This window comes from Mustela nivalis, assembly GCF_964662115.1.
Source record: "Mustela nivalis genome assembly, chromosome: 4".
Lineage (NCBI taxonomy): Eukaryota > Metazoa > Chordata > Mammalia > Carnivora > Mustelidae > Mustela > Mustela nivalis.
Window position 1 is genome coordinate 161,738,483 of NC_139023.1, and position 27,822 is coordinate 161,766,304.

Here is a 27,822-nt window from a genome sequence, read left to right on the forward strand (position 1 = left end):
AATGGACAAAGAAGAGGTGGTACAGAAAGGAGACAAACCATAAGATACTTTTAATCTTAGGAAACAAACTGAGGGTTGCTGGAGCGGGGAGGGGTTGGGGAATGGGGTAAAACTGGGTGATAGACATCGGGGAGGGTATGTGTTGTAATGGGTGCTGGGTGTTGTGTAAGACTGATGAATCACAGACCTGTACCCCTGAAACAAATAACACATTCTATGTTAATCAACTGAAATTAAAAAAGAAAAAAAAAGAAGAGGTGGTACACACACACACACACACACACACACACACAAGAATATTACCTGGTCATCAAAAAGAATGAAATCTTGCCATTTGCAATGACAGGGATGGAGCTAGAGGGTATCACGCTAAATGAAATAAATGAGTCAGAGAAAGACACATATATGATTTCATTCATATGTGGAACTTGAGAAACAAAACAGATGAACATAGGGGAAGGCAAGGAAAAATAAGATAAAAACAGGAAGGGTGGCAAACTTAAGAGACCCTTAACTCTAGGAAACTGAGGGTTGCTGGAGAGGACGTGAGTCGGGGTATGTGGTAAGTGGGTGATGGGCCTTAAGGAAGGCATGTGATGTGATGAGCACAGGGTATTATATGCAATTGGCAAATCACTCCATTCTACCCCTGAAACTAATAATACACGATATGTTAACTAAATCAAATTTAAAGATTTTTTTTTTTAAAGAGGGCAACTACATGGGGAAGGAAGAAGTAGATAAGAGCAGCAGTGGTGAGCAAGCAAGTTGGTCAACAAAGAAAAATCCAAGTAAGCATCACTGTAAAACAAATCACACTAGTATTGACTAGTATCGAGTGGGTTTAAAACAAGCTGCAACTAAGACACTGCATGGTAACAGGTAAGTTAAGAAGAGGGTAATCAGAAAATCTCCCTGGACTGTTTTGGGGCGGGGGGGATAAAATATTAATTTTAGACTAATCATGCATGATTGTTAAAAAATTAAGAATCAATACAAGTTAGAATGAGATTCAACAGCTTCCAAACCAATAGAAATGGGGAAAAGAAACCTTAATCTCATAAAAGACAGGAAAAAGAGAAAAAAGAAAAACAAAACATGAAAAAGTAAGGAATACAGAATCACAAAGTACATGTTACAAATAAACCCAAGTATATCAGCATCACAGTAAACATAAACAGACTATATTGGCCAGACAGATTAACATAAAACATAGTTACTTACTGCATATAAGATACATGCCTAAAACATAAGCACATAGAAAGATTGAAGAAAAGATATGGAAGCATACACAGCAGGTGTGGCAGAGGCTTCTCATGCCTAATGCAATATACATTCTTCCTTTTTTCCAAATAGTATCAGTGCCCTGATACTATTCAAATACTGTACCTACCAAAGACAGTATTCCCCAGTTTCCTGTGTAGTTGGCTGGGATCATGTCACTAATTTCTGGACAAGCAGAATTTGGTGGATGGCGCTTGTGTGAAGATTCCTTAAGAGGTAGACAGAGAACTGAGAAAAGCCCCTTTGGTCTCCTCCTGTTTCTTCTCACCTATTACCCTAAATGCAGAAGTGAGAGCTGGAGCTGCAGCAGCCTTTTTGGATTGTAAGATGATCCTGAGGAAGGAAGTTTTGAGCCAAGGTGAGAAGAAAGAGAAGAGAGTCTTTGGTGAACATGGAGCCATCTTACCAGCCTTGTACTGCCTATCTCTGGATGTCTTCTATCCAAGACAGAAATTAATCTTGAGTGTGTTTGAGTCCCTGTGCTTGGGTATCTGTTATTGCAAGCACACCTATTTAAAACAAAAATGAAGTGAGATGTACCACTTAGGGAGGGATGCTGGCAATGGCCGAGGCTGTGTATGTGTGGGGATATGAAGTATATTCCTTTTGATTTTATTGTATACCTAAAACTGCTAAAAAAATAATAAAATCCTTATAAAAATGAAGCTAGTTGTATTTGTTAGGACTAGGTTTGATAATAGCAGAAAACTCAATGCCACTGGCTTACATAACATAGAAGCTTGTTTCTTTGTCACATGAACTAAACCTGGATATAAGTGGTCAGCTGCAGGTATACTGGTCTTCAATCACCAGGGATTTAGGCTCTTCCTATTGTGTTACTCCACCATATTTAGTATATGGCTTCTACCTTCTGGCCCAGGATGGCTGCTCATTCTAGCCATCACATCCATATTCCAGCCAGCAGGAAGGAGGAAGGGATAAAAACAGTCATGTGATCTCTCTCTAAGGACACTTTACCACTTTTGCTTACATTCCATTGGCCAGAACTTCATGGCCATGCCTTATTCGCAGTAGCTGGTAGCCAGCTAAAAGTCATGAATTCCATTACTACAGAATAAAGGAAAATGGATATTAACAGAAAATTGGAAAACAAATAAATAGCAGATGATGTAAGCTTGAATTCAATAAGCATTTTTAGGGATAAAGAACTAATATTAGTTTATCAGGAAGATAATTCTGTTAATCATACGGACCAACAACACAGTCTAAATATACATAAGACTACAGCTACAGTATCAAGACAGTGTGGTATTGGAAGGAGAGATACAAAGATCAATGAAACAAAAGACCTAGAAATAGACCCACACAGACACATGCAACTGATCATTGATAAAGGCATGCAACTGGTTAAAGGGAGAGAGCAGAGTTTGTTCCATGAATGGTGCCGGAGCAACCAGACACCCAAAGGTAAAGAGATGAAGCTTGACCTAAACCCCACAACTTCTACCATAATTACTTCTAAACAGATCATGGGCTTAAGTATAAAACAGGAAACTATAAGACTTTTGGACAAAAACCATAGAAAGTCTGTGATTTTGGAGCAGACTAAGAGTTTTCAGACTTTCTAATAGCAAAAGTCATACAAGGAAAACTGGTAAGATAGGCCTCATCAAAACTAATTTTGTTCTATAAAAGTTCATTGGAAGGGATAAAAAGACAAGTCACAGATTGGGGAGAAAATATTTGCAAACCACAGACTTGACAAAGGACTAGTGTCTAGAATCTATAAAGAACTAGCAGAACCCAACAATAACAAAACAATCCAAGTAAAAAATGGGCAAAAGACATGAACAGACATTTTATTGAATACAGAGATGGCAAATAACAAATAAATACGACAAGGTGTTTGGCCTCATTAGCCATTAGGGAAATGCAACTCAAAAGGACCGTCACATACCAAGACACACATTTTAGAATGGCTAAAGACAGAAATAGTGACAACATTAAATGTTGGTGTTGATGCAGAAAATGGCAATCACTCATGTAAATGGTACAGCCACTTTAGAAAACAGTTTGGCAATATAGTCAAGTAAGCAGGAAACCACCATATGACCCAGAAGTTGTACTCAAGGGAATTTATCCCAGAGAAGGGAAAAGTTACACTTCCATAAAATTTTTTACACAAATGTTCATAGCAGCTTCATTCATAACTGCCCCAAAGTGGAATCAGCTCAGTTTTTCCACAGATGAATGGTTGAGCTGTGGCACAGTGAGAGCACGGAATACTACTCACCAATAAAAAGAATACACAAAACAATTTGGATGAAACTCCAGATTATGCTGAGAAAAAACAAACAAAACAAACAAAAAAAATCGCCTGTTCCAAAAAAGTTACATGTGTATGATACCATTTCTAGAACAAAAACTGTAGAAATGGAGACTAGGTTGGTGGTTGCCAGAGGATAGGGACAGAACAGGAGGCAAAAGGGAAGTGGGGGTGGTTATAAAAGGTTAATATGAGGGATCCCTGTTGTCTCCCCTGTCCCACATTGGTGCTAAATATATGAACTTAGGTGATGAAATTGTACTGAACAAGATGGCTTGATTGTATCAATGCCTATACCTTCATTTCAATGTTAGATTACAGTTTTGCAAAATGTTACTTGGGGAAAACTGGGCAAATATATAGGGATATCTCAGTATTATTTCTTACAGTTATATGTAAATCTACAATTATAAAAAAACTTTTCAACTGAAAAACAAACATGTATAAAATAAATAATAAAATTATAAGAGGAACCCACTGGAAATCCACAATCATAAGAGGGAGTTTTTTTTTATTATTATTTTTTTATTTTTTTTATATATATTTTTAAAGATTTTATTTATTTATTTGACAGAGAGAGATCACAGGTAGGCAGAGAGGCAGGCAGAGAGAGAGGAGGAAGCAGGCTCCCCGCTGAGCAGAGAGCCCCATGTGGGGCTCGATTCCAGGACCCTGAGATCACGACCCGAGCCGAAGGCAGAGGCTTTAACCCACTGAGCCACCAGGCACCCCATAAGAGGGAGTTTTAAACACAAATTATTTTGGTAATTGATAGATCGGGGAGACAAAATAGGTAGGTTTGAACACAATTAATAGACTTGTAATTGGACTCCCCAAGAGAGAAGTGAGGACATGTTTATAAAAAAATAAAAAAATAATTTAAAAAATTAAAAAAAAATAAAGGCACGGTAAGATTTAAAAAAAAAAAAGAGAGAAGTGAGGAGCAGAAAAAAGTATTTGCATAATAATGGCCAAAAATTTTCCAAATTTGATGAAAACAACAAACCCACAGATTTAAGAAGTTCAAAGAACCTCAAGGCATTTCATAAATTGTTCCAAACCTGTGATGAGGATAAAATCTTAATGCAGCCAGAGGTAAAAAAAAAAAAAAAAAAAAGACACTGCATAAAGAGGAATTTCTGAAGATAAGGATGCTAGATTTCTCCAAATTATGCAAGCTAGAAGGCCAATGGAGCCATGTTATTAAGTGTTGAAGGCAAAAGTGTCAACCTAGAGCTCTACACAAAGTTTACCAGAAATGGTAAACATAACAATGTTTTATTCTAATTTCTAATCTCTTTAAAATACAGACTGTCTAGGGGCATCTGGCTGGTTCAGTCAGAAGAGTGTACGACCCTTGATCTTGGGGTTGTGAGTTCAAGCCCCATGTTGGGTGGAGAGGTCACTAAAATAATAAACACTTAAGGGATGCCTGGGTGGCTCAGTCAGTTAAGCCTCTGACTGTCGAGCTCAGCTCAGGTCTTGATCTCAGGGTCGTAGGTAAAGTATTAACAATGTAGTGTGGGATTTATAGCATATATGGAAACCAAAGTTATTACAATAATAGCACAAAGGATGGGAAATGAGAAATGAAGTGTACTGAAGCAAGATTTTCATATCATTCATGAAGTGGCATAATTCTATTTGAATATAGACTATTGTAATTTAAAGATGCATCTATAAAATTCTAGAGCAACCACAAAAAAGATAATAAAGAGAGGAGATCTATCTAAGAAACCAATAGTGGAGATGAAAATGTAATCATAAAACCCACTTAGATAACCCAAAACAAGGCCAGAAAAAAAGAAGAAAGGAACACAGACAGGACAAATAGGAAGGCCCGTATCAAAACAATAGGTTAAAATCCAGCCTTGTTGATAGTTATTTTAAATATTAACAATCCAAATACTCTAATTAAAAGGCAGGGATGACTAGATTGGCTAAATAAGAAAGATTCAATTATATGGTAACTAAAGGGAACCTACTTTATAGAGAGATATGGAAGTTAAAAGTAATATGACAAAATTAAAAAAAAATAGGAAAAATTTAGTACAAATAGTAATCAAAAGGGAGCTAGAGGCTCTAATCAGACCAAGTAGACTTCAGAGTATTTACCCCAGATAAAGAGTGGCATTTCATTTTAAAGGGATCAACTAATCAAGAAGCTATAGCAATCTTAGTATATGTGCCTAATAAAATAACTTCAAAATACATGAAGTAAAAACTGATAATTGATAGGAGAAATGACAAAAGCACAGACAGTCCTTTCTTAGTAGCAGATCAAGTAGACAGAAGATGAGTAAGGATACAGAAGACTCCAACAAAATTACCCACCAGCTTGCTATAACTGACAGTAATAAAACAATACATACAACCACAGAACACACATTCTTTGAGAATTAAGGAACTATTCACCAAACTAGATTTTATAGGTCATAAAAGTCAGAACACAGGACAGAAATGATATACAGAGAGATTTCCTCAGACCACAGTGAGATAGAACTAGAAATCAATGAGAGAATCTGAAGAAGAAAACTATAAAATAATTTAAATGGAATGAAGATGAAAACTGTACTTATCAACATTTGTGGGACGAAGTCAGAAAGGTGCTTAGAAGGATATCAAAGCATGAAATGGTTGTATCAGAAAAAGACCAATTGTCTAAAAAAAAAAGTCAATAATATAAAATTCTGCTTTAAAAAACTAGAAGAAGAGCAAATTAAAACCCAAATAGACAGAAGAAAGGAAATAAAGAACAGAGTTTAATAAAATTCAAAAGTGGGTAAACAACAGAGAAAAGTTGAGACCGAAAGCAGGTTCCTGAAAAGATGGATAAAAATATTAAACCTGTAACCAGACTGTACAAGGAAAATGGAAAGAAGACACAAATTGCCATTATCAGGAACAAAAGAATAGAGTTTACTACAAATTTTCCAGAAAAGGAATGGAACATTATGGACAACTCGATGCCAATGAATTTGACAACTTGATCAAAATGGAAAAATTCTTTGAAAGACATAAAGCTCTCTTAAGAAAAAACAACCCACTATGTCCTACATCTATTAAAGAAATTTAAGTTGTAGTTAACCCGATTGCTTCACACGAGTTCTACCAAAATATTTAAGGAAAAAAAAATAAAAACCAAATTTCTATGAACTATTTCAGAGAAGGAGAGTATCTTCCTTCTCATTTTATGAGGTCAGCATTACCCTAATGCTAAAACCAGACAGAAACAAGAAATGACAAGAAAACCGCAGTTCAATGTTGCTCATAAATATAGAACAAATACCTTTTTTAAAAAAAGATTTTAAACAATCTCTATACTCAACAGTTTACTCAACTCAGCCTTAAACTCACAACCCCGAGATCAAGTGTGGCATACTCTACTGACTGAGTCAACCAGGCGCCCCAATGCAAATATCCTTAATAAGATATTAGCAGATGGAATTCAGCAATATATAAAACTGTACATTCTTGGGATAAGTCCCAATAAATATAATGATATATTTATTGTCCTTTTATGTATTGCTGGCTCAGTCGGTAGAGCATGTCACTCTTGATCTCTGGGTTGTGAGTTTGAGCCCCATGTTAGGCATGGAGCATACCTAAAATTTAAAAAAATTGTGAGAAATAAAATTTGAGGGATGCCTGGGTCGCTTAGTGGGTTAATTCTCTGCTTCAGCTCAGGTCATGGTCTCAGGGTCCTGGGATCGAGTCCCACATCGGGCTCTCTGCTCGGCTCTCTGCTCAGCTCTCTGCTCTGCTCCATCCTCTCTCTGCCATCCTCTCTGCCTACTTGTGATCTGTCAAATAAATAAATAAAAATCTTAAAAAAATTAAATTTCGAGGTGCCTGGGTGGCTCAGTCAGTTGGGCGTTTGCCTTTAGCTTGGGCCACCCAGACGCCCCTAAAATATTTTTTTAAAGATTTTATTTATTTGAGAGAGAGCATGAGAGTGCACACAGGAGGGAGCATGAGCAGGGAGGGGCAGAGGGAGAGGATCTGGGAATATGAACCAGACTCCACACGGAGCCTGGAGCCAGATGCAGGCTTGAAGCTATGAATGTGAGATCTTGACCTGAGCTGAGATCAGGAGTGGGCACTTAACTGTGCCCCACCATTTGCATACTTTATACTGCACACAAAAAAAGGGGCACCTGGGGCTCAGTGGGTTAAGCCTCTGCCTTCAGCTCAGGTCATGATCTCAGGGTCCTGGAATCAAGCCCTGCATCAGGCTCTCTGCTCAGCGGGGAGCCTGCTTCCCCCTCTCTCTCTGCCTGCCTCTCTGCCTACTTGTGATCCCTGTCAAATAAATAAATAAAATCTTAAAAAAAAAGAACTCAAAATGGGTCAGAGACTTAACTCGAAGAGCTAAAGCTATAAAACTTCTAGAAGAAAACATAGAAGCAAATTTTCATGACCTTGGATTAGGGGCTTATATGCAGACAATATAAAAACCTCATGTGATTTAAAGAAGACTAAATACCAAACTCAAATGCAATTTTAAAAAATGAAAAAACACCTGAGTAGACAATGCTCCAAAAAAGATACAGAAATGACCAATAAAAACATGAAGAGAGCTTCAACGTCATTAGGTAAAGCAAATCAGAACCACACTGGGGGCACCAGGGTGGCTCAGTCGGTTAAGCGTCCCATAACTCTTAATTTCAGCTCAGGTTATGATTTTGGGGTCCTGGGACCAAGCCCCATGTCAGTCTCCATGCTCAGTGTGGAGTTTGCTTGGTCCTCTCCTTCTGCTCCTTCCCCTGCGCTCTCTCTCAAATAAGTATATAAATAAACTCTTATAAAAAAAAAACCACGTTGAACTGCCAGTCCATACCCGATAAAACGAGTAATCAAAATGACAGACAATAAGGAGCATTGAAAGGATGTGGGAAAATCGGAATCCTCCCACCTGCGAAATGGTGCAACTACTTTGGAAAAGACTCTGGCAGTTCCTCAAAAAGTTCTATACGTCAAGCCGCCATGTGACCTGGCATTCGCGCCCCCAGGTATATCCTCGAGAGAAATGAAAATATAGGTTCATCCAAAAATTATTACATGAATGTTCACAATAGCATTCATAATAGGTAGAAATAAATTCCATAAACTGCTGAATGGATGACTGAGATGTGGGATGGTCCAAACAGGGGATATCATTTGGCAATTAAAATAAGGACTGTTACATGCTATCACGCAGATGAACCTTAAAAACATAGTTTTCTGTGAAAGAAGAAGCAGTCACAAAAGACCACACACTTTATGATTCGTATGAACTGCCCAGAACAGGCCAATCTAGAGGGACAGAAAATAGATTAACAGTTGCCTAGTGCTGCAGGAGTAGGGGATGGGGAGTGACTGCTGGTAGGTATGGAGTTACTTTTTGGGGCGATGAGAATGTTCTAAACTAAGACTGTGATGGTCACACCACCCTTAATTTACTAAAAACTATCTGATTGTACCTTAATAGGTGAAGCTTATGGTACACGAATTATCTCTCAATAAATACATTAATGCAATGTTTGGCAGCACCCAAAATCATGCAGTATGTTGGGGTAGATTTTACAAAGTGTGTACATGACCAGTTCCTTGAACACTCCAAAATATTAGTAGCAAAGGTTAAAGTTACATTAACAACATACGCTAGGCTGAAAAATGAAAGACTTAGAGAAGCATATGTTCAATTATTAATGACTCAAAATTGTTATGATGCCAATTCCCTTCAAAAAAGTCTATATACTCAATACAACCTCCATCAAAATCCCAACAGATGATTTTTAAAGAAAGCCTATAGCATCTGGGTAGCTCAGTTGGTTAAGCCACTGCCTTCAGCTCAGGTCATGATCCCAGAGTCCTGGGATGGAGCCCCGTATAGGGCTTCCCCTGCTCTGCAGGGAGCCTGTTTCTCCCTCTCCCTCTGCCTGCCACTCCCCCTGCTTGTGCGCTCTGTCAAACAAAAAAATAAAATCTTAAAAAATATTAGGAAAGAGGGACGCCTGGGTGGCTCAATTGGTTAAGCGGCTGCCTTCGGCTCAGGTCATGATCCCAGCGTCCTGGGATCGAGTCCCACATCGGGCTCCTTGCTTGGCGGGGAGCCGGCTTCTCCCTCTGCCTCTGCCTGCCTCTCTGTCTGCCTGTGCTTGCTCTCGCTTCTCTCTCTATGACAAATAAATAAATAAAATCTTAAAAAAAAAATATTAGGAAAGAAAGCCTGTTTTGAAATCTCCATGGAAATGCTCAGGACCTAGAATTGCCAACACAATTTTGGAAAGGAACAACAAAGTTGGAAGACTCATACTAATTTTAAGACTCCCTATAATTCTATGATAACCAAATCACTGTTAGGAGAGTAAAGGTAAAAAAATAAATCAACAAAATAATATAGAAATATACACATACATATATGGGCAATTGATTTACGGCAAAATGCCAATACAATTGTACAGTGAAAGGATAGTCTTTTTAAAAAATGTGGTACTAGAGCACTGGACAGACACTTGGAAAAAAAAGTCTCATTATCCTTACTTTATACCATGTAAAAAAATTATCTTGAAATGGATCATTGACTTAAATATAAGAGCTAAAACAATAGTACTTCTAGAAGAAAATTTAGAAGAAAACATTTGTGACCCTAGTTTAGGTAATGATTTCTCAGGACACCAAAAAAAATGAACCATAAGAAAAAAAAATGTCAGGGGCACCTGGATGGCTCAGTCAGTTAAGCATCTTCCTTTGGCTTGGGTGATGATCTCAGGGTCCTGGGATCGAGTCCCTCATCAGGTTCCCTCCTCAGTGATCCTGCTTCTCCCTCTTCCCTTGCCCTTCCCCCTGCTCATGCACTCTCTCTAATAAATAAAACCTTTTTTTTAAAAAGGAGGAAAAAATGTCAAATTGGACTTTATAAAATTAAAAACTTGTGCTCTTTGAAAAAACTATTATGAAAAGGCAAGCCATGTACTAAGAGAAAATATTTGAAAAATAAATATATGTATGTATTTTTAAAGATTTTATTTATTATTTGACAGAGAGATAGCAAGAGAGGAAACACAAGCAGGGGGAGTGGGAGAGGGAGCAGCAGGCTTCCCGCTGAGCAGGGAGCCCAATGCAGTGCTCGATCCCAGGACCCCAGGATCATGACCTGAGCTGAAATCAGATGCTTAACCAACTGAACAACCCAGGTACCCTGATATAAATATTTTTGATAAAAGGCTTGTATCCAAAATATATAAAGAACTACAACTCAATAAGAATAATTCAACCTAAAAATGGGCAAAACATCTCAACAGGTATTTTGCAAAAGAAGATACATAAATGGCCAAAAACCAAGAAGATAGTCAATATCATTAGTTATCAAAGAAATAGAAATAAGAACCACAGTGAGATGCCACTACATACATACTAGAATGGCTAACATTAAGACTGACAATGCAAAGTGTTGGTGAGGATGTGGAACACCAGAATTCTCGTCCACTGCTGGTAGGGATGCAAAATGGTATAGTGATTTGGAAAACAGTTTGGCAGTTTTGTATAAAGTTGAACATAGACAAGAGGATGGGAGGGGAGAATAAAATTTAATATAGGCTTATCCGGTAGTTCGACTCCTCAGTATTCACTAGGAATGAGAACATATGCGCATACAAATACGCTCAAATGTTCATAGCAGCTTTAGTCATGGTAGTATAAAACTAGAAACTACCCAAATATCCATTAACAAGTGAGTGAATAGATCTTAACAGATATATCCCTTTGTAGAATGGAATATTACTCTGATATAAAAAAGGAGCACCTACTTTTTTTCCAACCAACAACATGGATAAAGTTCAGAACTGTTACACTAAGCGAGAAGAGCCAGGTACAAGAGAATATGCGTTGCCTGATTCCATGGAGATGAAATTCTGAAAGAGGCAGAACTATAGTGACAGAAAGTCATAGATCAAAGGATGCCAGAGGCAGTGGTAGGTGAGAGGCCTCTCCAGAGAGGCATGAGGGAATTTTGGGGGGTGATGGAAATTTTCTCTACCTCAACAGCAGTGGCGGCTCCACTTGTAAAAGGCATTGAGCCCATTGGTGACTCTTACTGCGTATAAATTATATCTCAGTAAAGCAGATATGAAAACCAACTCGGGGGCGCCTGGGTAGCTCAGTGGGTCAAAGCCTCTGCCTTCGGCTCAGGTCATGATCTCAGGGTGCTGGGATCTGAGCCCTGCCTCAGACTCTCTGCTCAGCAGGGAGCCTGCTTCCATTCCTCTCTCTCTGCCTACTCGTGATCTCTCTAGCTGTCAAATAAATAAATAAAAATCTCTAAAACAAAACAAAACAAAACAAAACAAAAACAAAAACACAACAAAAAAAACCAATTCAAAGAAATGGAAACATTGAGACAAACGGGTCCCACACTGTTCACTTCCTTACTCACTCAATCATTCTACATTGGGTTTCCACAGTATAGAAGGCACTGTTTTATAGGCACTGTGGTGAAGGCAGTAAATGAAACAGGCAGTCCTTGCTCTCTTGGAGCTTAGATCCTGGCTGGGGAGAAAGATATGGCACAAATGAAGACTGAGCCAGTGACGGGTCCCATGGGGGAATCAAATGATTATGGAAGGGTAGGAAGAGGGGGTGCTGTTTGTGGTCAGGGAAGACTTCTTCAGTGAGAGGACAGATGAGCAAAGGTTGAAGTGTGGGGTATGTGTGTCCTTCTCACGGGATCAGTAAACGCAAGACTCCTAGGAAGGGGTATGTTTGGAATTTTCAAGGTACAGTCAAGAAAGTCAGTGTGGTTTGAGCAGGGTTAAGTGGGGGAGAGTAGCAAAGGTTGAGATTAAGAGAGGTTTCAGCAGGCCAGAACGTAAAGGATCTTGGATTTCATGAAGTGAAAAGGGAAGCCACGTGGTCTGATTTGTGTTTAAATGAATCCTTCTTAAAGCCCCTGGCTGGCTCAGTTAGAAGAGCCTGCAACTCTTGATCTCAGGGATGTTAGTCCAAGCCCCACACTGGGTGGAGAGATTACTTAAATATTTAAAAAAATTAAAAGCATCCTTCTGGCAGCTGTGCCTAGAATAGATCAGGAGTTGGAGAACTTTTATCTGTAGTTATTCGGTAAATACTTTAGGCTTGTGAACCATATGGTTTCTGCGGAGACTACTCAGTTCTGCTGTTACTGAGTGAAAACTGGCATGAATAATACATACATGGAGGTGTGTGGCTGTGTTTCAATAATACTTTATTTACAAAAACAGGCAGTGGGCTGGGTTTAATTCTGTAGTTTGTTGAACCCTGGAATAGACTATAAGGAACCAAGGATGAAGGTAGGTAGACCAGGTTGGAGGCAATAAAATTGAGCAAGAGGTAATGGTCACCTGGACCAGGGTATGGTAGGGAGGTGCTGAGTGGTGGTCAGACTGGATGGTGGATGTCTGAAGGTAGAGCCAACAGGATTTGCTGGTGATATGCAGTGTTTGAAAAGGAAGTTTTTGTCCTGATTAACTGGAAGAGCATTTTTATCCTGGGAGAGGATCAGGTTTGGGGGTAGGGGAAGAGATTATTGATAAAAACCAAGAGTTTGGGTTTGTTAAGTATGGGTTATCTCTTAGGTATCAGATACATGGAGCTAGCCAGGGGACCTGGAGCATGAAGGAAAGAGAGTGGGCTTACAGAAATAAATATCAGAGTCTCCATTTGTATAGATGGTTTTGAAACCCCTGGCAATGAATGAGATTTAGGGGAATCTCAGAGATAAAGGGAAAAAAGTTAGAGGGCAGTTTTACAGATAGGCCTCCAGATGTTCAGGGAGAGAGGATATTGGTCTTACCTTCGCTGTTCTACCACATAGAAGGAGAGAACACTCCATCCCCCTGTTCAGGAGGCTAGTATGCCTTGATACCCAAATAAGATAAGGAGTTTATGGATTAATCTCACTTATGAGTGTGTAAGTTTAAAAAAAGTTTTAATATATTAGCAAAGCAAATCTAGAAGTTTATAGTATGATCAAGTAGTATTTATCTTAGGAATGAAAAGTTGGCAGAATAGTATTCTATTAATATAACTTACCATGTTAACAGGTTAAATAAAGAACCTATTATTACCTGAGTAGAAAAGCATTTGCTAATCATTTATGATTAAAATGAAGAAATCTCAGAGTGCCTGGGTGGCTCAGTTCTTAGGCATCTGCCTTGGGCTCAGGTCATGATCCCAGAGTCCTGGGATGGAGCCCCATACTGGGCCACCTGCTCAGCAGGAAGCCTGATTCTCCCTCTCCCACTCCCCCTGTTTGTGTTCCCTTTCTCGCTGCTGAGTCTCTCTCTGTCAAATAAATAAAGCCACTGGGCAGCTCAGTTGGTTAAGCGGCCCACTCTTGGTTTCAGCTCAGGTTATGATATCAGGGTCAGGAGATCCAGCTCTGTGCTCATCATGGAGTCTGCTTAAGATTCTTCCCACCCCACGCTCACACGCACTCGCTCTCTCTCTCAAATAAATAAATCTCTAAATATATATATATATATATGAACAAAACAAGGACATATACCGCTATAATCTTACCCAATATTATACTGGAGGTCCTAGACCGTGTAGTTGGATTTAAAAAAGACAAAAAACTGCTATTAACAACGATGATTTGCATAGAGAGCTCAAGATAACTTATTAGAAGTAAGAGAATTTCTGGATACACAGTCAGTATGGAAGTCATCAACAGTGTCCTGTCACCAGTATTAAAAGATTTTAAAATGTGATTTTGAAGAGGGGTTAGAGGTCACGCAGCTAGGAAAGGGTGCGCTGGGACAAACATGGGGCGCTCTGCCTCCTACGGCCCGGGCTTTTGGTCAGGGCTACACGGTCTCTGAGGAAGGGCTAACCTGCTGCGGAACGACTGTATCCCCCCTTTGTGTCTGTCCATCCCTACCCAGGAGTTGAGGCCTGAGCAGGCCCTCCTAGCGCGGGGCAGGCAGTCTCCCTAGGTCTGCGGGGAAAGGCTCACCATGGGTAGCACGGAGGCCTGAAGCGAGGCAATGGTGATGGGCTTGGTCTTCTTGTCTTCCTGGCAGGCTGGCGGCAGGATTTCCACGAGGTTCATCTCTTCTTTGGCTTTCTCCCCCAAGCATATCTGAGAGCGGTTGAAGACAAGACAGGCCACCTCAACACCTGAGGGCAGCGGAGGGAAACCCTGGTTCCACCTTCTGGGACCAGAGGGTCCCCCCTGCTCCTCGGCAGCTGTCCAGGTTCCTCCCGGCTGCATCCGACCACCCCTTCTGGTGTGGTGGGGGAGGGGGCACCCACCGTACTGAGCAGCAGCTTACAGTCCTGCTTCCCCTCCTTCTGGGCGTTGACCGTGCAAGTCCGCTTCTCCTGGTTTAGCTCACAGCCTGCGAAGGGAGGGGAGCGAGGGGGCCGGGCCGGCTCGCGGAGGGGCTCCCCGTTTCTATCACAACCCCCCACCCCCCGGGTTCGGGAGCCGCCAGGCCCTCACTCACTCACCCCAGAGCATGACCCTGGACACTCTCTCGGCCGCGCTGCTGGTGCTGCTGAGGTTCATGCCGCCGGTGGCGGGAGCCGGGGTCCCGGCGGCTGTGCGGAACGGGCGCCCCCGGTGAGCCGAGGCCCGGCCCGCATCCCGCGCCCGCATCCCGCCCGGAGCCGAGCCCCCCGCGGGCACAGCGGCGCAGCCCCGGGGCAAGCGGGGCGGGTCGGGTCGGGTCGGGGCGCTCGACGCCCAGTCGCCCGGGCCGGGAAGGTAACTGGGGTTACCCGGGGGCCCCCTCGGTGCCGTCGTGATCCCAGCGGCCCTTCCCCAGGGAAGGCGGCTAGCCAGGCGCCTCGCCGGCCCCGCGCGCTGGGTGCCCCCGGCTCCCGCCCTCCAGGCTCCTCCCAGCCCCACCTGAGCGCGGTCGCCCACTGCGGGCTGTTAGGAGGCTCGCGCAGGGCCAGCAGGGCGCCGTCTACTCCGTCTTAAGGGAGAGGCCCTCCTTTCCGCGTTGCGCTCGGCCATCCCTTCCTCCTCCTCCTGCCGCGGCGCACCTGGACGGCTTGTTAAAGCGCAGGGCCAGGTCCAGTCTCCGCTGATTCCCACGGTGGAGGGCTGGGTGGAGCCAAGGCGATTTGCATTTCGAACAGGTCCCCAGGTGAAGTTGCTTGCTGTGGGCCCAGGACCACGCCGGGAGCATCACCTTCATGACCTCTGGGGACTCACTAAGTCCTGCCGGGTGAGACCGCCCAGCTTAGACTTGCTTCTCCACCCCGGTGGGAAGCAGCATTAAGGCTTCTTTACTACTCGTCGCCTTCCTTCCTGCCCTTTCTCTGCCCCCTAGATGTGGGCCTTTTCCAAGGCCAGGAGGGCGGGTCCCCCCACGGTTATGGTTCCCAGAGAAGCGCCCTGTTTCCAAAAGGATGATTTCTCGCATGGTCAGGAAGGGGTGGGAATGAGTTTGGTTACCGTAGGGGCTGCTGTGGCTCACTGCTGTGAGCAATACACCGTGGGACACACTGGACGAGGACCAGTCATTTAACAAACAGCAGTTCACGGGGCGCAGTGCAGCACTGAAATGTTTGCTTGGGCCCGGTGGGGGTAGTGAAGAGAGGCGGCTTTTCAGCTGACCACATCCCCCTCTGTCTTGCTCATGTGACATCTCTGGGAGCCAAAAATAACCAGGGATCTGATTAAATTTTTATTTCCCTCTCTTTTCCTCCCCCTCCCTTCCTTCCTTCCCTTCCTTCCCCTTATCCCCTTTCTTCCTCTCCTATCTCCTCTCCCCTCCCCTCTTCTCTCCATCCCTCCTCAAAGTATAGTTGCTCTCATTGTATTTTTATCCTTCACTCCCATCCAGGGAACTTCTCACCTACATTTAGGTTCAATGCTTTTCTTTTCTTTTCTTTTCTTTCTTTTTTTTTTTTTAAAGGATTTTATTTATTTGACAGAGATCACAAGTAGGCAGAGAGGCAGGCAGAAAGAGAGGACAAGCAGGCTCCCTGCTGATCAGAGCCCGATGTGGGGCTTGATCCCAGGACCCTGAGATCATGACCTGAGCCGAAGGCAGAGGCTTAACCCACTGAGCCACCCCAGGCACCCTAGTTCAATGCTTTTCAACAAAAGTGCCAAGGTAATTCAATAGGGATAGTCTTTTCTAAAAATGGTGCTATAGGAACTGGATAGATCTCTCTGGAACCTTGACTGGAGCTTCTACTGTGCAGGAATCAGCTCCCACCTGCCCCCAACACTTTTAACACATCAATTTTATTGAGAAATAATTTATGTACATGAATGCACTCGTTTAAAGTGTATAATTTGGAGTGCCTGGCTGGCTCAGTCAGTGGAGAAAGTGATTCTTGATCTCGGGGTTGTAGTTTCAAGTCCCACATTGGGTGTAGAGATTACTTATATTTATATAATAGGGATTACTTATATTTATAAAAATAAAATCTTTAAAAAGTGCATAATTAAAATTTGGCAAATATATATAGCTGGGTAGCCACCACCACAGTCCAGTTATAATTTCCATCACTCTCCCAAATTTTCTTGTTTCTCTTTGCAGCCAATATCCTCACCCTAACGTCTAACTGGCATTAGGCAAACACCTATTCTGACACTGTGGATCAATACTGACTGTTCTAGAATTTCAGGTAAGTAGAATCCTACAGGGTCTTTTTGTCTGCCCTTTTTTGTTGAACAAAATGTGTCTGAGACTTATTTATCCATACCATTACTTCTATCAGTAGTTTGTTTCTGTTTATTGTTGAATAGTATTCCATAATTTGAGAAACAGACTTTTTTAAAAAAAGGTTTTATTCATTTATATGAGAGAGAGAGAGAGCACACGCGCTGTCAGAGGGAGAAGCAGACTCCCAGTGGAGCTGGGAGCCCGATGTGGGACTCGATCCTGAGACTCTGGGATCATGATCTGAGCCCAAGGCAATTGCCTAACCAACTGAGCCACCTAGGCGCCCGTATACCCCCAATTTATATACCCAATCACCTGCTGGTCAGTTTTATGCATCAACTTGACTAAACTATCATACCCACTTATTCAAACACTAATGAAGATGTGGCTGTGAAGGCATCTTGTAGAGTGATTAAAACCAATAATCAGTTGCCTTTATATAAAGATTACTCTCAGCTATGTGGGTGGGCTTGATCCCATCACTTGAAAGGCCTTAGGAGCAGAACCGAGGTTTCCCTGAAAACGTTCTGCCTGTGGACCGCAGCTTCAGCTCCTGCCAGAGACCTTCCTATTTGCTTTTCTTGATGACCTGCTTTGTGGGTTGTGATATGTCCCTGATACACCCTTTGATGGATATTTGGGTAGTTTTCAGTTTTACATGTATGTTATGAATAAAAATGTCATGAACATTAGAGAGGAAGTCTTTGCATGGACATATATTTTAGTTTTCCTTTTCCTTTAAAAAAATTATTTATTTACCTGACAGAGAGAGTCACAGCGAAACAGGGAACACAAGCCTGGGGAATGCAAGAGGGAGAAGCAGGCTTTGCGCTTAGCGGGGAACCCGATGTGGGGCTTGATCTCAGGAACCCAGGATCATAATCTGAACTGAAGTCTGATGCTTAATGACTGAGCCACCGAGGCATCCCTGTTTCAGTTTTTCTTTGACAAATACTTAGTAGTAGAATTGCTGGATCATTTTTTAAGCCTATATTAAACTTCATGTGAAACTGTAAAATTATTTTCCAAATTCCTATGCCATTTTGCATTTCTATCAGCAATGTATGAAAATTCCAATTGCCATACATCTTCATCAGCACTTGGCATTATAAGTCTTCTTAATTTTGGCCATGCTGTGGATGTGAGTGTGTGTTTACATACATATATATATATATATATATATATATATATATATATATATGGTGTGACATCTCTTGTGTTTATTTTTATTTAACAACAAGTGATGTTGAGCATCTTTTGAAGTTTACTAGTCATTTGTGTATCCTCTTTTGCAAAATACCTTTTTAAATACTTGGTCCATTTTAAAATTGGGCTATTTTCGATTATTCTTTCTGAATTGTAGGGATTCTTTATACACTTTACGTACCTATGTTGTGTTATGTCTATGCATTACAGATCTTTTAATCCTGCCCATGGCTTATCTTTTCATTTTTTTTTTATTTTTTTAATTTATTTATTTTTAAAGATTTTATTTATTTATTTGTCAGAGAGAGAGAGAGCGAGAGCGAGCACAGGCAGACAGAGTGGAAGGCAGAGTCAGAGGGAGAAGCAGGCTCCCTGCGGAGCAAGGAGCCCGATGTGGGACTCGATCCCAGGATGCTGGGATCATGACCTGAGCTGAAGGCAGCTGCTTAACCAACTGAGCCACCCAGGCGTCCCTCTTTTCATTTTTTAAAATGGCATCTTTTGAAGAGCATTTTAAAATTTGATGCAGTCCAATAAACTTTTTTCCTTTTATGGTGCATGGGTTTGGTATTTGAAGAAATCCTTGTTTAACCCAAGGCCGTGAAAGTTTTCTCCTAAGTTGTCTCCTAGAAGTCTTATAGTTTGAACTTTTACATCTGTGATCCACTTAAAGTTTTGGTAAGTGTTGAGGTTCATTTCTTTTTTCTCTCAGGTGGATCCTCAGTTCTTCCAACGCCATTTTTGGAAAAGACTACCCTTTCTCTATTGAAATGCCTTGGCTCTCTTGTTGAGACTCAGTTAAGCATGTACATGTTAGTCTATTTCTGGACTTTTTTTCTGTCCCATAGACCTGTCTGACCTAGTGCCAACACTACAGTATGGATTCCTGTAGCATTATGGTATATCTTGAAATCAGATAGGTGAGCTCTCCAACTCTGCTCTTCTATTTCAAAAACGCTATCCTGGATTTTTTGCATTTTCAAATAAATTTTAGAATCCGCTTGCCAGTTTTTACAAAAAAAAACTTTCTGGGATTTTTACTGGGATGTTGTTGAATGCATCGTTCAATTTAGGGAGAAATGACATCACAATTTTGAGTCCTCTAAACCATGAACATGTTATGATATTTGTTTGTTTAGATTTAAAGATTGTGCTCTGCAATGTTTTATAGATTTTAGTGTGCACATTTGATACATATCATGTTAAATTTATTCCTACATATTTCATGTTTTTTGGATGCTAGAACAAGTATTATATATTTTGAAATTTCATCTTCTAATAGCTCATTTTTAGCATATAGAAATGTGGTTTTTTTTATACTGACCTTGTATTTTGTGATTTGGTAAATTCAAATTATTAGTTCTAGTAGCTTTCTGAAATTGTGACATCTTTGAACAGTTTCACTTCTTTGTTTTTGATGGGTGCACCACTAATTAATTGCCTATGTGCTCTGATTAGGACCTCAAGTATAATGTTAAATTGAGGTAAAGGAGGTACCCTTTCTTTGTTCTTGACTTTAGGGGTAATATTCAGTCTTTACCATTAAATTCTGTTGGTGGCAGGCTTTTCGTAGATGCCTTTTAATAGGTAAAGAATGTTTCCTTCTATTCCTAATTTGCTGAGAATTTTCAGGTGTATTGAATCTTGTCATGTGCTTTTTCTTTATCTACTGAGATGATCAGCATTTTCTCTTTGATTTTTTAAAAAATATTTATTTATTTATTTGACAGACAGATCACAACTAGGCAGAGAGGCATACAGAGAGAGAGGAGGAAGCAGGCTCCCTGCTGAGCAGAGAGCCCAATGTGGGGCTCGATCGATCCCAGGACCCGGAGATCATGAGCTGAGTCGAAAGCAGAGGCTTTAACCCACTGAGCCACCCAGGCGCCCCGTCTCTTTGATTTTGTTTATTCTGCTAATTACATTTATTCCTTGTATTCCTTGATCATGATGTATTACCCTTTTCATATATCCCTGGATTTAATTTGTTTGTATTTTAAGATGTTTTGCGTTTATGAGGTATATTAGTCTAAAGGCTTTTTTTTTTTCTTTTAATGTCTTTGTCTGGTTTTGCTCTCAGCGAGATGTCTGTTCTATAAAATGGAAAGTGTTCCCCCTTGTTTTCTAATGTTTTGTCCAAGAGCAGGGAAGTCTCCTTGGATCAGAGTTCCATTTAAGCTCACCGAGGACTCTGCACTCATCCCCATACTGTTTCACTCCGTCTTGACTCAGCCGCTGCCCCATTCTAGAACCTGGGAATCCTATCAGAATCCTCCAGCCTTCCTCTTCACATGCAACAAAGTCTGTTGATTCCAAGCTCCGCCCCCTAACTCCCCAACGTTTCTCAACTCTCAGCCAACAGTCCTTGTCTTGATTCAAATCCTTATTACCCACTAGCTGGCAGGTTCAACCGAGACTGGTCACTAGCCGGCTCTGCGATGTAGCCTCCGAAACTCGAGGCTTTCAGGATCAAACCCCAAACTCTTGTGCCCCACCCCTCAACCTGACGCGTACAGAGCTACACTTTTCCCTCCGGCCGTGCTATTTTTGCAGCTTCTAGAAAGGTCCAAGGTTTCATGCTTCGCCTTTTGGCACTACCTGAGTGTTCCTCGCTGCCTTCTTCCGAATGACTCGTTCTGCTAGGGCTAGACGTGGAGGTCGGGGCGAGACCCTCCTTCCGCATTCCAAGAGTACACGGAGTCGCCAACGATCTTCTTTTCAGCCCGTTTGCCCACTCCACTGAGTCCTTCCCAGCCAAGGGCCAAGTCCTTGAACAGTGCCTGTGATTACGACCGTGGATACTGGCTGAGGCCACGGTACGCGTGAGTTCGATCCCCCACCAGGCACACAGCTGGGTGGGAGTCCAGGGACCTCTTCAAGAACGATCCCTCCCGGGGCGCCTGGGTGGCTCGTGGGTTAAAGCCTCTGCCTTCGGCTGGGGTCGTGATCCCAGGGTCCTGGGACTGAGCCCCACATCAGGCTCTCTGCTCCGTGGGGAGCCTGCTTCCTCCTCTCTCTCTGCCTACTTGTGATCTCTGTCTGTCAAATAAATAAATTAAATAATTAAAAAAAAAAAAAATCCCTCCCTCCCGGAAGCCAAGGGCTAGAGAACGCCGTTAGGACACGACTGCGCTTGCGCAGGGCGGCGGAGGCGGGACGAACGACGGCACCGAGGCGACGCGCCGGGCGAGAGAGCCTTTGTGCGCAGACGCAACGGGGATGGAAGGAACGCGCGGATCCCCTTCCGGGGTGCGGCGGTTTGTTGGGGCAGAAATGTGCGTGGGCGGGAACGCTTCACCTTTTCCGTTGCGGGGTCAGGGAGGTGTTGTCAGCAACTTCTGCTCTTTTCCTTTCAGTAGGGGCTTGTGCAAACAATTGAGCTTAGCTCCCCCACACCAGGCAGCCGGGGGCCCTGTCTGCGGGGGCTTCACCCAGATTAGTCCAACCTCTTAAGCCCCACGGTTTCCTTACCAGCTGGTCCCCGCTCGCGAGGAGCACATTTTGGTTGCTGAGGCGGGGAGAGTGAGGATTAGGAATATTTCAAATAAACCTGAGTAGGCTAGAAGACTTGGGACAGGGACAATAGGGAGCGACTTCAGGGAGCGAATGGGGTTCTACTTCGGGTCATGGAAAGGGTAGGTGGGCAAAGGGCATGGAAATTCAGCCTGAGATGACGGTTGTGCAGACGGGAAAAGGCACGAAGTAGGATGTGGAGGCAGAGATGGTAGTGGCAGTTTGTCTAGTTGCACGGTAGGGCTCTGTTGCAGCGTTTGTAGCCTGGTTGGCAAAGTTGGTAACTTGATTTGGTTTGTGGCACCTGTCTCAGACTGCCTGGTGTTAAAAGGGTGGGGCATGGGCTTCCTGATAAATAGAAACGATAATTGTCTGCTATATTCGTCAAAAGCATTCTCATTGATTTTCCAGTTGAATTAGTTCAGCTTCTAGAGTTTGCTTAACTTTCATAGCACAGTATAATCGGTCTTTAAGAGGTGAAAGCTTGGATTTTCTGACTTCGAGAATATTGCTCTTAAATTCGCCCACCCTTTCCTATATCAGACTCTGTATAGTGGCCCCTATGAATACCGCATAAGGACAATTAGTTTTCCCCCCTGAGTTTGGTTGTCCTCCAAACCTTGAATCCAGACATGCATGGACTTAATCCATTACCCAGTAGCAGAGGTTAGGAAATTGCCCTCTTGTCACTTTTCATTCCTTTGTAACTGGTAATAGGGTGGTTTGGCTCATTGGGTGATGCTGTATGTGTAAATCTATAATAGTCTGTCTTCATCATTATCAAACAGTTAAAAATCTAATTGTGTACGGTGCTTCTGTAAATATGTTACCAGGTACTGTTCACTGTGTTTTGGAGTCAGTTTCTACTGTTGAGGGATCTTATGCCAAAGAGTGCTTTTGAGTTTCCTTCTCTGTTGCTGACCATCAAAAAAGTATTTATCCTGAAGTAGATTCTAAGTATTTGCTGAATGAACAGACAACAGCAGTCAGGAGGCTGCCCCGAGAGCCATAAGGGTTTTCTGGGGAAGGAGGATAATGTTCTAAGTTTGATTCCATCCTCCATTTTGCTCATCTGATGTCCTACTGTCTGGCAGCTAATTTATTTAGTTGACCCACTGTTCTGAAATACACCAAAGTGGCTGACCAGTGAATTCCAGTGTATCTAAAAAACGCAAGACAGATGTAATGGACCCTGGAGACAAGTTAGAGAGGCAAGAATTCTAAGATATCACCTAGCACTTACTTGGCAGTTGTACTGACTATGGTTGGTATGTACATTTTTATTCTTTCAAGTTTATTTTTTGAAATATCTAACGTAGGACTTTAAAAGTTATAACCATTTACATTTTTCAAGGCCTTACTGTCAGATATATGGCTTTTGCAGGTTCCCTGTAATCATCTTTGCTTTCCTTTTTTTGCTCTGGCACTTTGGCAGCATTAGAAACAACTTAGGTGTGTTTGTAGATCTAGCTAAAAATCGTGGGTGAGGGAAGTGCTGGCTGGGGGCAAACAGGATACAGAGAGGTACTTTGGCTCTCTACACTCAATTCCTGTTACCTCATGACCATGAGTATTTTTGGAAAGTGGTCTGTGTCTGCAAGTGGTTGAAATTTCATAAGGCGCTAGAACATTTTTCTACTTGGAAGGAAAAAATCCCCACAAATTCTTAAGAATAAGTTCATGTTTGAAGAATATAAAACTCTTATTTCTTAGTAGGTTGTGACTAGTCATTAGAAAATTAACAACTGGGTGAAAGTCATTATGTCTTAAATCTAAAAATGTAAAAAACTGACTCAGGACCAAATTTTTGTTCCTCTGTCTGATTTATACTTTAGTGGGGATGAACCCTTATTTGGGCAGTCAACAAGAACAAAAAACCAGAACCAAACCAAAAACCAAAACCCAAAAACCAAAACCCAACCCCCAAAAGAACCCTGTACATGCATAATACAACTTAGTAATCTGCCACAAAGACTTTAGGTGTCTTGTCTACATAAGACAGTCTGTGTCAGGGAACACTGTCTAAAGACAACTTGATTTGATTAGCACAGTACCCAGGACAGCCTAGAAACTAATTGACTCTTGTTTTAACTGAATAAAACCTCCACATGACTTCTTGGGGGAAATGAATGTTTAAAGATAACTAGCTTTTTAAAGGATGGATCATGTTAAATTGCTGATAAATTGACCAGAAAATGTTTTCCTACTTGGCTGTTTTTTGGGTGCCCCCTCTTTTGTCAAAAAAAAGAACAGCTACATTGTTTATAAAGTCTGATGTAGTTATGGTAGATTTTAACTATTGCGGTTTGTCATGACGGGACTGCACACACGGCTGCTCCAAGGAGGCCACCATCTATGGTGAATTTGTTGCCTCTGAAATTGCTTTTGTGGAAGGGAAAGGAGTGGTCTGGGGTTTTGCTGATCAAGCAGCATCTCAAGATAGTTGGGGGACAGGGGGGTTCTTCAAATACGTGTGAGAAAGTTTTTTTTTAAAATCTTATTTACTACAGAATTACAATTTCAGGTCACTGGGGCATGTGACCGGAGTGCTTTGCATATTAATGAAGACTGACACTTTGTATTTTTCTTAGGCTCAGAGGCCGATTTAGCCAAGATGACTCAATTCTATATGCCTTCTGGCCATGAGAAGACAAATTTTTGCCTTCAAAATAACTTAGGACCAAGAGAGTCCCCACAATGAAACAGTGAACAAAGGTAGTAGGATATCTAGATAAGGTGAGCAAGACTGGCACCTAAGGGCTCCTTGGTAGCTCAGTCAGTTGAGTATTGATTCTTGGTTTTGGCTCAGGTTGTGATCTCATGTGCGTGCAAACAGGGAGTCAGCTGGAAGGTTCTCTCCCTCTGCCCCTCCCTCTACTTGCACACACACTCTAAGGTGAATAAATCTTTTTTTTTTAAGTAGCACTCTAGAGCCTGTGATTCATTGGATATAAATCCACATCAAGGTACAGTTAGAATGTTCCTGGCAATTAAGTTCTCTTCTAACTAGATACTACACAGTATGGGGATGAGAAATAGTCCTCATTAACTAGTTTTCTTCATTTGATAATTCTGGCCCATGAGGCCTGCAAAGTAGTATATGGAAAAAACTTATCCTTGAACTTGTCAGGGTCTACTGAATGAGGCCAAGCCCACATAAGAGGAGCGGAGGTCAGAAAATTAACAAAGGGGTCCCTGGGTGACTCAGTCAGTTGAGCATCAGACTTGACTCTGGCTCATTTCATTATCTCTGGGTCCTGGGATCGAGCCCCATGTTTACTCCCTACTGCTTCTCTCCCTGTCCTTCTGCGCCTCCCTCTGCTCGCCTGTGCACTCTCTTAAATAAATCTTAAAAAAAAAAAAAAAAAAATTAACACAAAACTGGGCTTTCTGCAATTATTACTTCTCTGCTGGCTGCCATGTTATTACCTAGAAAAGGTAGCGTGGCTTCACCTTTATAGCTGTGGACAGTAGCATTATACCTCTATCTGTCTCAATTAGAACAATCGTATTTTTAAAAGAAATGAAGTCAGACTTAATTGAATGAGAAGCTAATTTTGCAAGGGTGAGAGGCACCTGTCATCCACTGGCTCTTACAAATGCATGTTTCAAACATCTCTGTGTGTTTAGAGTGAGACATGTCCCTACAGACACACTAGACTTGATTGCTGAAGCCAGGTCAGTAGAAACCATTGAAGTTTATTGGCGGTCACAATGCTTACACTGTATGCAGCAAACACCCTTACAAGTCTATCCGCAACCTGATCACGCAAGAAAGGATTCACCACACAGTCGCCAGAGGAGAAGGAAAAAAAAAATTAACAGGCTTGTTTTGGGGGGCAGAGGAGAGAAATAAAGATAAAACCTAATTGATGAGTGTCCCATGGGCAAGAGCTGAACTAGAGATGCGTACAACTAGCAGCAGCAATTGTGGAAAAAGTACAAGGCAAATAGCTTTCTCCATTAATTTTCTTCTGTAGGTTAATTTTTTTTAATATTCAAAACATTTATTATGGTTTTCATTTTATAAAAATGTATATTTTTAAGGGGGCGGGAGATTGTTAAATACTTCATGCTAGGCAGACCTTGTTATTAAGAACCCCTCCACTGCAGGAACTCCCTCCAGTTCATACATTCACGAGTGCAGGGTATGTATATAAATATCCACACGCACACATCCACACACACTGCCTCAAGGGCTGGGGAAGACTCAAAGTTATCGGCCACGCAGCTAGGCCTCTGGTGGACTCCTCCAAATCGCTCACCAGGAGAGCAAAGGGCTCAATTCCTTCTCTCTGGTCTCTACCTTTACAGAGACTGAGAACCCTAAATCACAGAGTTACATCCGACTTGTAAAAGCAAGAGGCATCTGTCTGAGGATGAGAATAAGCAAAGTGGGAGAAAGGATGAAGCTAAGAACACCAAACACTTTTAGCTGTCACTGCAAGAGGCCATGGGACCTAGGGCAGCATCTATGGTTGAAGGGGAAGGATGGTGCTCCACATGGCTTAGAGTTCCTAATAACAAGGGTAATACAGTAACAGGAAGTGATAATTTGGGGGGCAAGGAAAGGGCAATAAGAAAAAATATACATTTGGAATTTTTACTTTTTTTTTTTTGCCTCTCTACACTGTGTCACTAAATATATCTCTGCACGTTCACACATCCTCGTCCAGTAAAGCTTCAGGCCACCAGAATACACATTTTTTCCTCACTCGCATACACAACCCCTCACATCAGCATTGGTGCACTAGACTCTGTAAAAATTTTTCAGTCACACTTTTTGTTTTTAAACTTGAGTCAATATAAACCTTGTTCAAAATGTTATGAAAAAATGTACATGTTTATACAAGGCAGGTTGTGGCAGGACACTGGGGGATCCCCCCCCACCCCCTGGGGTGGCCCCAGGAGGAGGGGCTGGAGTCTCACACATTTGTGTCTCTATCTCCTCCCACCACCCTTCCCACCCAACCCCCCAGGAACCAGCAGTGCCCTGCCCCCTAGTGAGTGCATTCACACCCCTATTCCCTGGGGAAGTAGCCAGGTGACTTTGCCATTTTCCCCACACCCCTGGAGGAGGGAGCCAGGGTCAGCCAGGCCCTCTCCCTTGTAATTGTTTTGCCCCTCTGGGCCAAACCAAAGGGGCGCTGCTCTGTACAGGTAGAGTCCAAGAAGGTGTCAGCTCATCATATCATTGCTATTCACGCCATAAGTGGAATTCTTCATCGAGTCGTTGACTTCTCGACGGAATGCCGACAGGTTCTGGGTGAACCTGCAGAGGGGATGCATGTAGGTTGGGGGAGGAGTGTGGAGGGGAAAGGTTTTAGCCTAAAACATTTCTGGCAGAGAAGCAGCTACTGAGAGGCAGAATGTATGAATCTGTTTCTAAGGTCAGTTAACCTCAGTCTTCAGACCTTAAGGAAAGCTGGACTAGTTCTCCAACCCTTTCAACGTGATGACCCTGTGGCAGACCTTGAGATCTGGTCAAATCTGGGGCTTTGAGGGCCACCATGGGCTCATGGCAAAACAAAAGGCATCTGACAGAGGTGGGAAGTAACCCTTCCAAATTGAGGGCATGAAGAGAATGAGGCTGACTTAATGCTTTACGCCGGAGACCTGTGGTATAGTGCTATGCTGTCTAATATGGTAGCCACTCGACCCACAGGGTCACTGAGCCCTTGAAATGTGCTCAGTGCAACCAAGGAACTGATGCATATTAGCTGTAAGTTCAAATTCAGTTCAGTACCTTAATTAATTGTAAAATTCCATTTTTCTAATTAATTAAAATTAAATAAGACTTAAACATTGATTCAAAAAAGCCTGATATTCAGTTGACAACCAGACAACTTCTAAGTATGTCTGGTATACCTGAATATGGGAATC

General features: G+C 42.1%; 2 protein-coding genes and 2 long non-coding RNA genes across 9 annotated transcripts in view; 2 read left to right on the forward strand and 2 right to left on the reverse strand.

The window, feature by feature from the left end:
• The window catches only part of LOC309864014, a 10,169-nt gene extending 8,227 nt beyond the window's left edge, over nt 1-1,942 (forward strand). The window contains exons 3-4 of the long non-coding RNA XR_014311338.1: nt 711-882; nt 1,571-1,942. This is a non-coding gene — a long non-coding RNA (uncharacterized lncRNA). The remainder of the gene's footprint in view (nt 1-710; nt 883-1,570) is intronic.
• NPM2 (nucleophosmin/nucleoplasmin 2) overlaps nt 1-15,752 on the reverse strand; it is a 21,321-nt gene extending 5,569 nt beyond the window's left edge. For 2 of the 3 annotated variants that reach the window (XM_082729324.1, XM_082729323.1), the window contains exons 1-3: nt 15,044-15,436; nt 14,846-14,931; nt 14,547-14,672 (exon numbers count right to left, since the gene is read on the reverse strand). In XM_082729324.1, the coding sequence (XP_082585450.1) occupies nt 14,547-14,672; nt 14,846-14,931; nt 15,044-15,191 (360 nt within the window). In that variant the 5' untranslated portion in view covers nt 15,192-15,436. The other variant, XM_082729325.1, reaches the window with a different exon arrangement.
• On the forward strand, nt 15,696-17,707 carry LOC309864015. The gene is made up of 3 exons (XR_014311339.1): nt 15,696-15,768; nt 17,095-17,182; nt 17,342-17,707. It is a non-coding gene; the product is annotated as an uncharacterized lncRNA (long non-coding RNA).
• Nucleotides 17,708-25,618: 7,911 nt separating this feature from the next.
• Nucleotides 25,619-27,822, reverse strand: part of XPO7 (exportin 7) — a 90,694-nt gene continuing 88,490 nt past the window's right edge. For all 4 annotated transcript variants that reach the window (XM_082729305.1, XM_082729303.1, XM_082729304.1 and 1 more), the window contains exon 28: nt 25,619-27,211. In XM_082729305.1, coding sequence (XP_082585431.1) covers nt 27,118-27,211 — 94 coding nt within the window. In that variant the 3' untranslated portion in view covers nt 25,619-27,117. The remainder of the gene's footprint in view (nt 27,212-27,822) is intronic.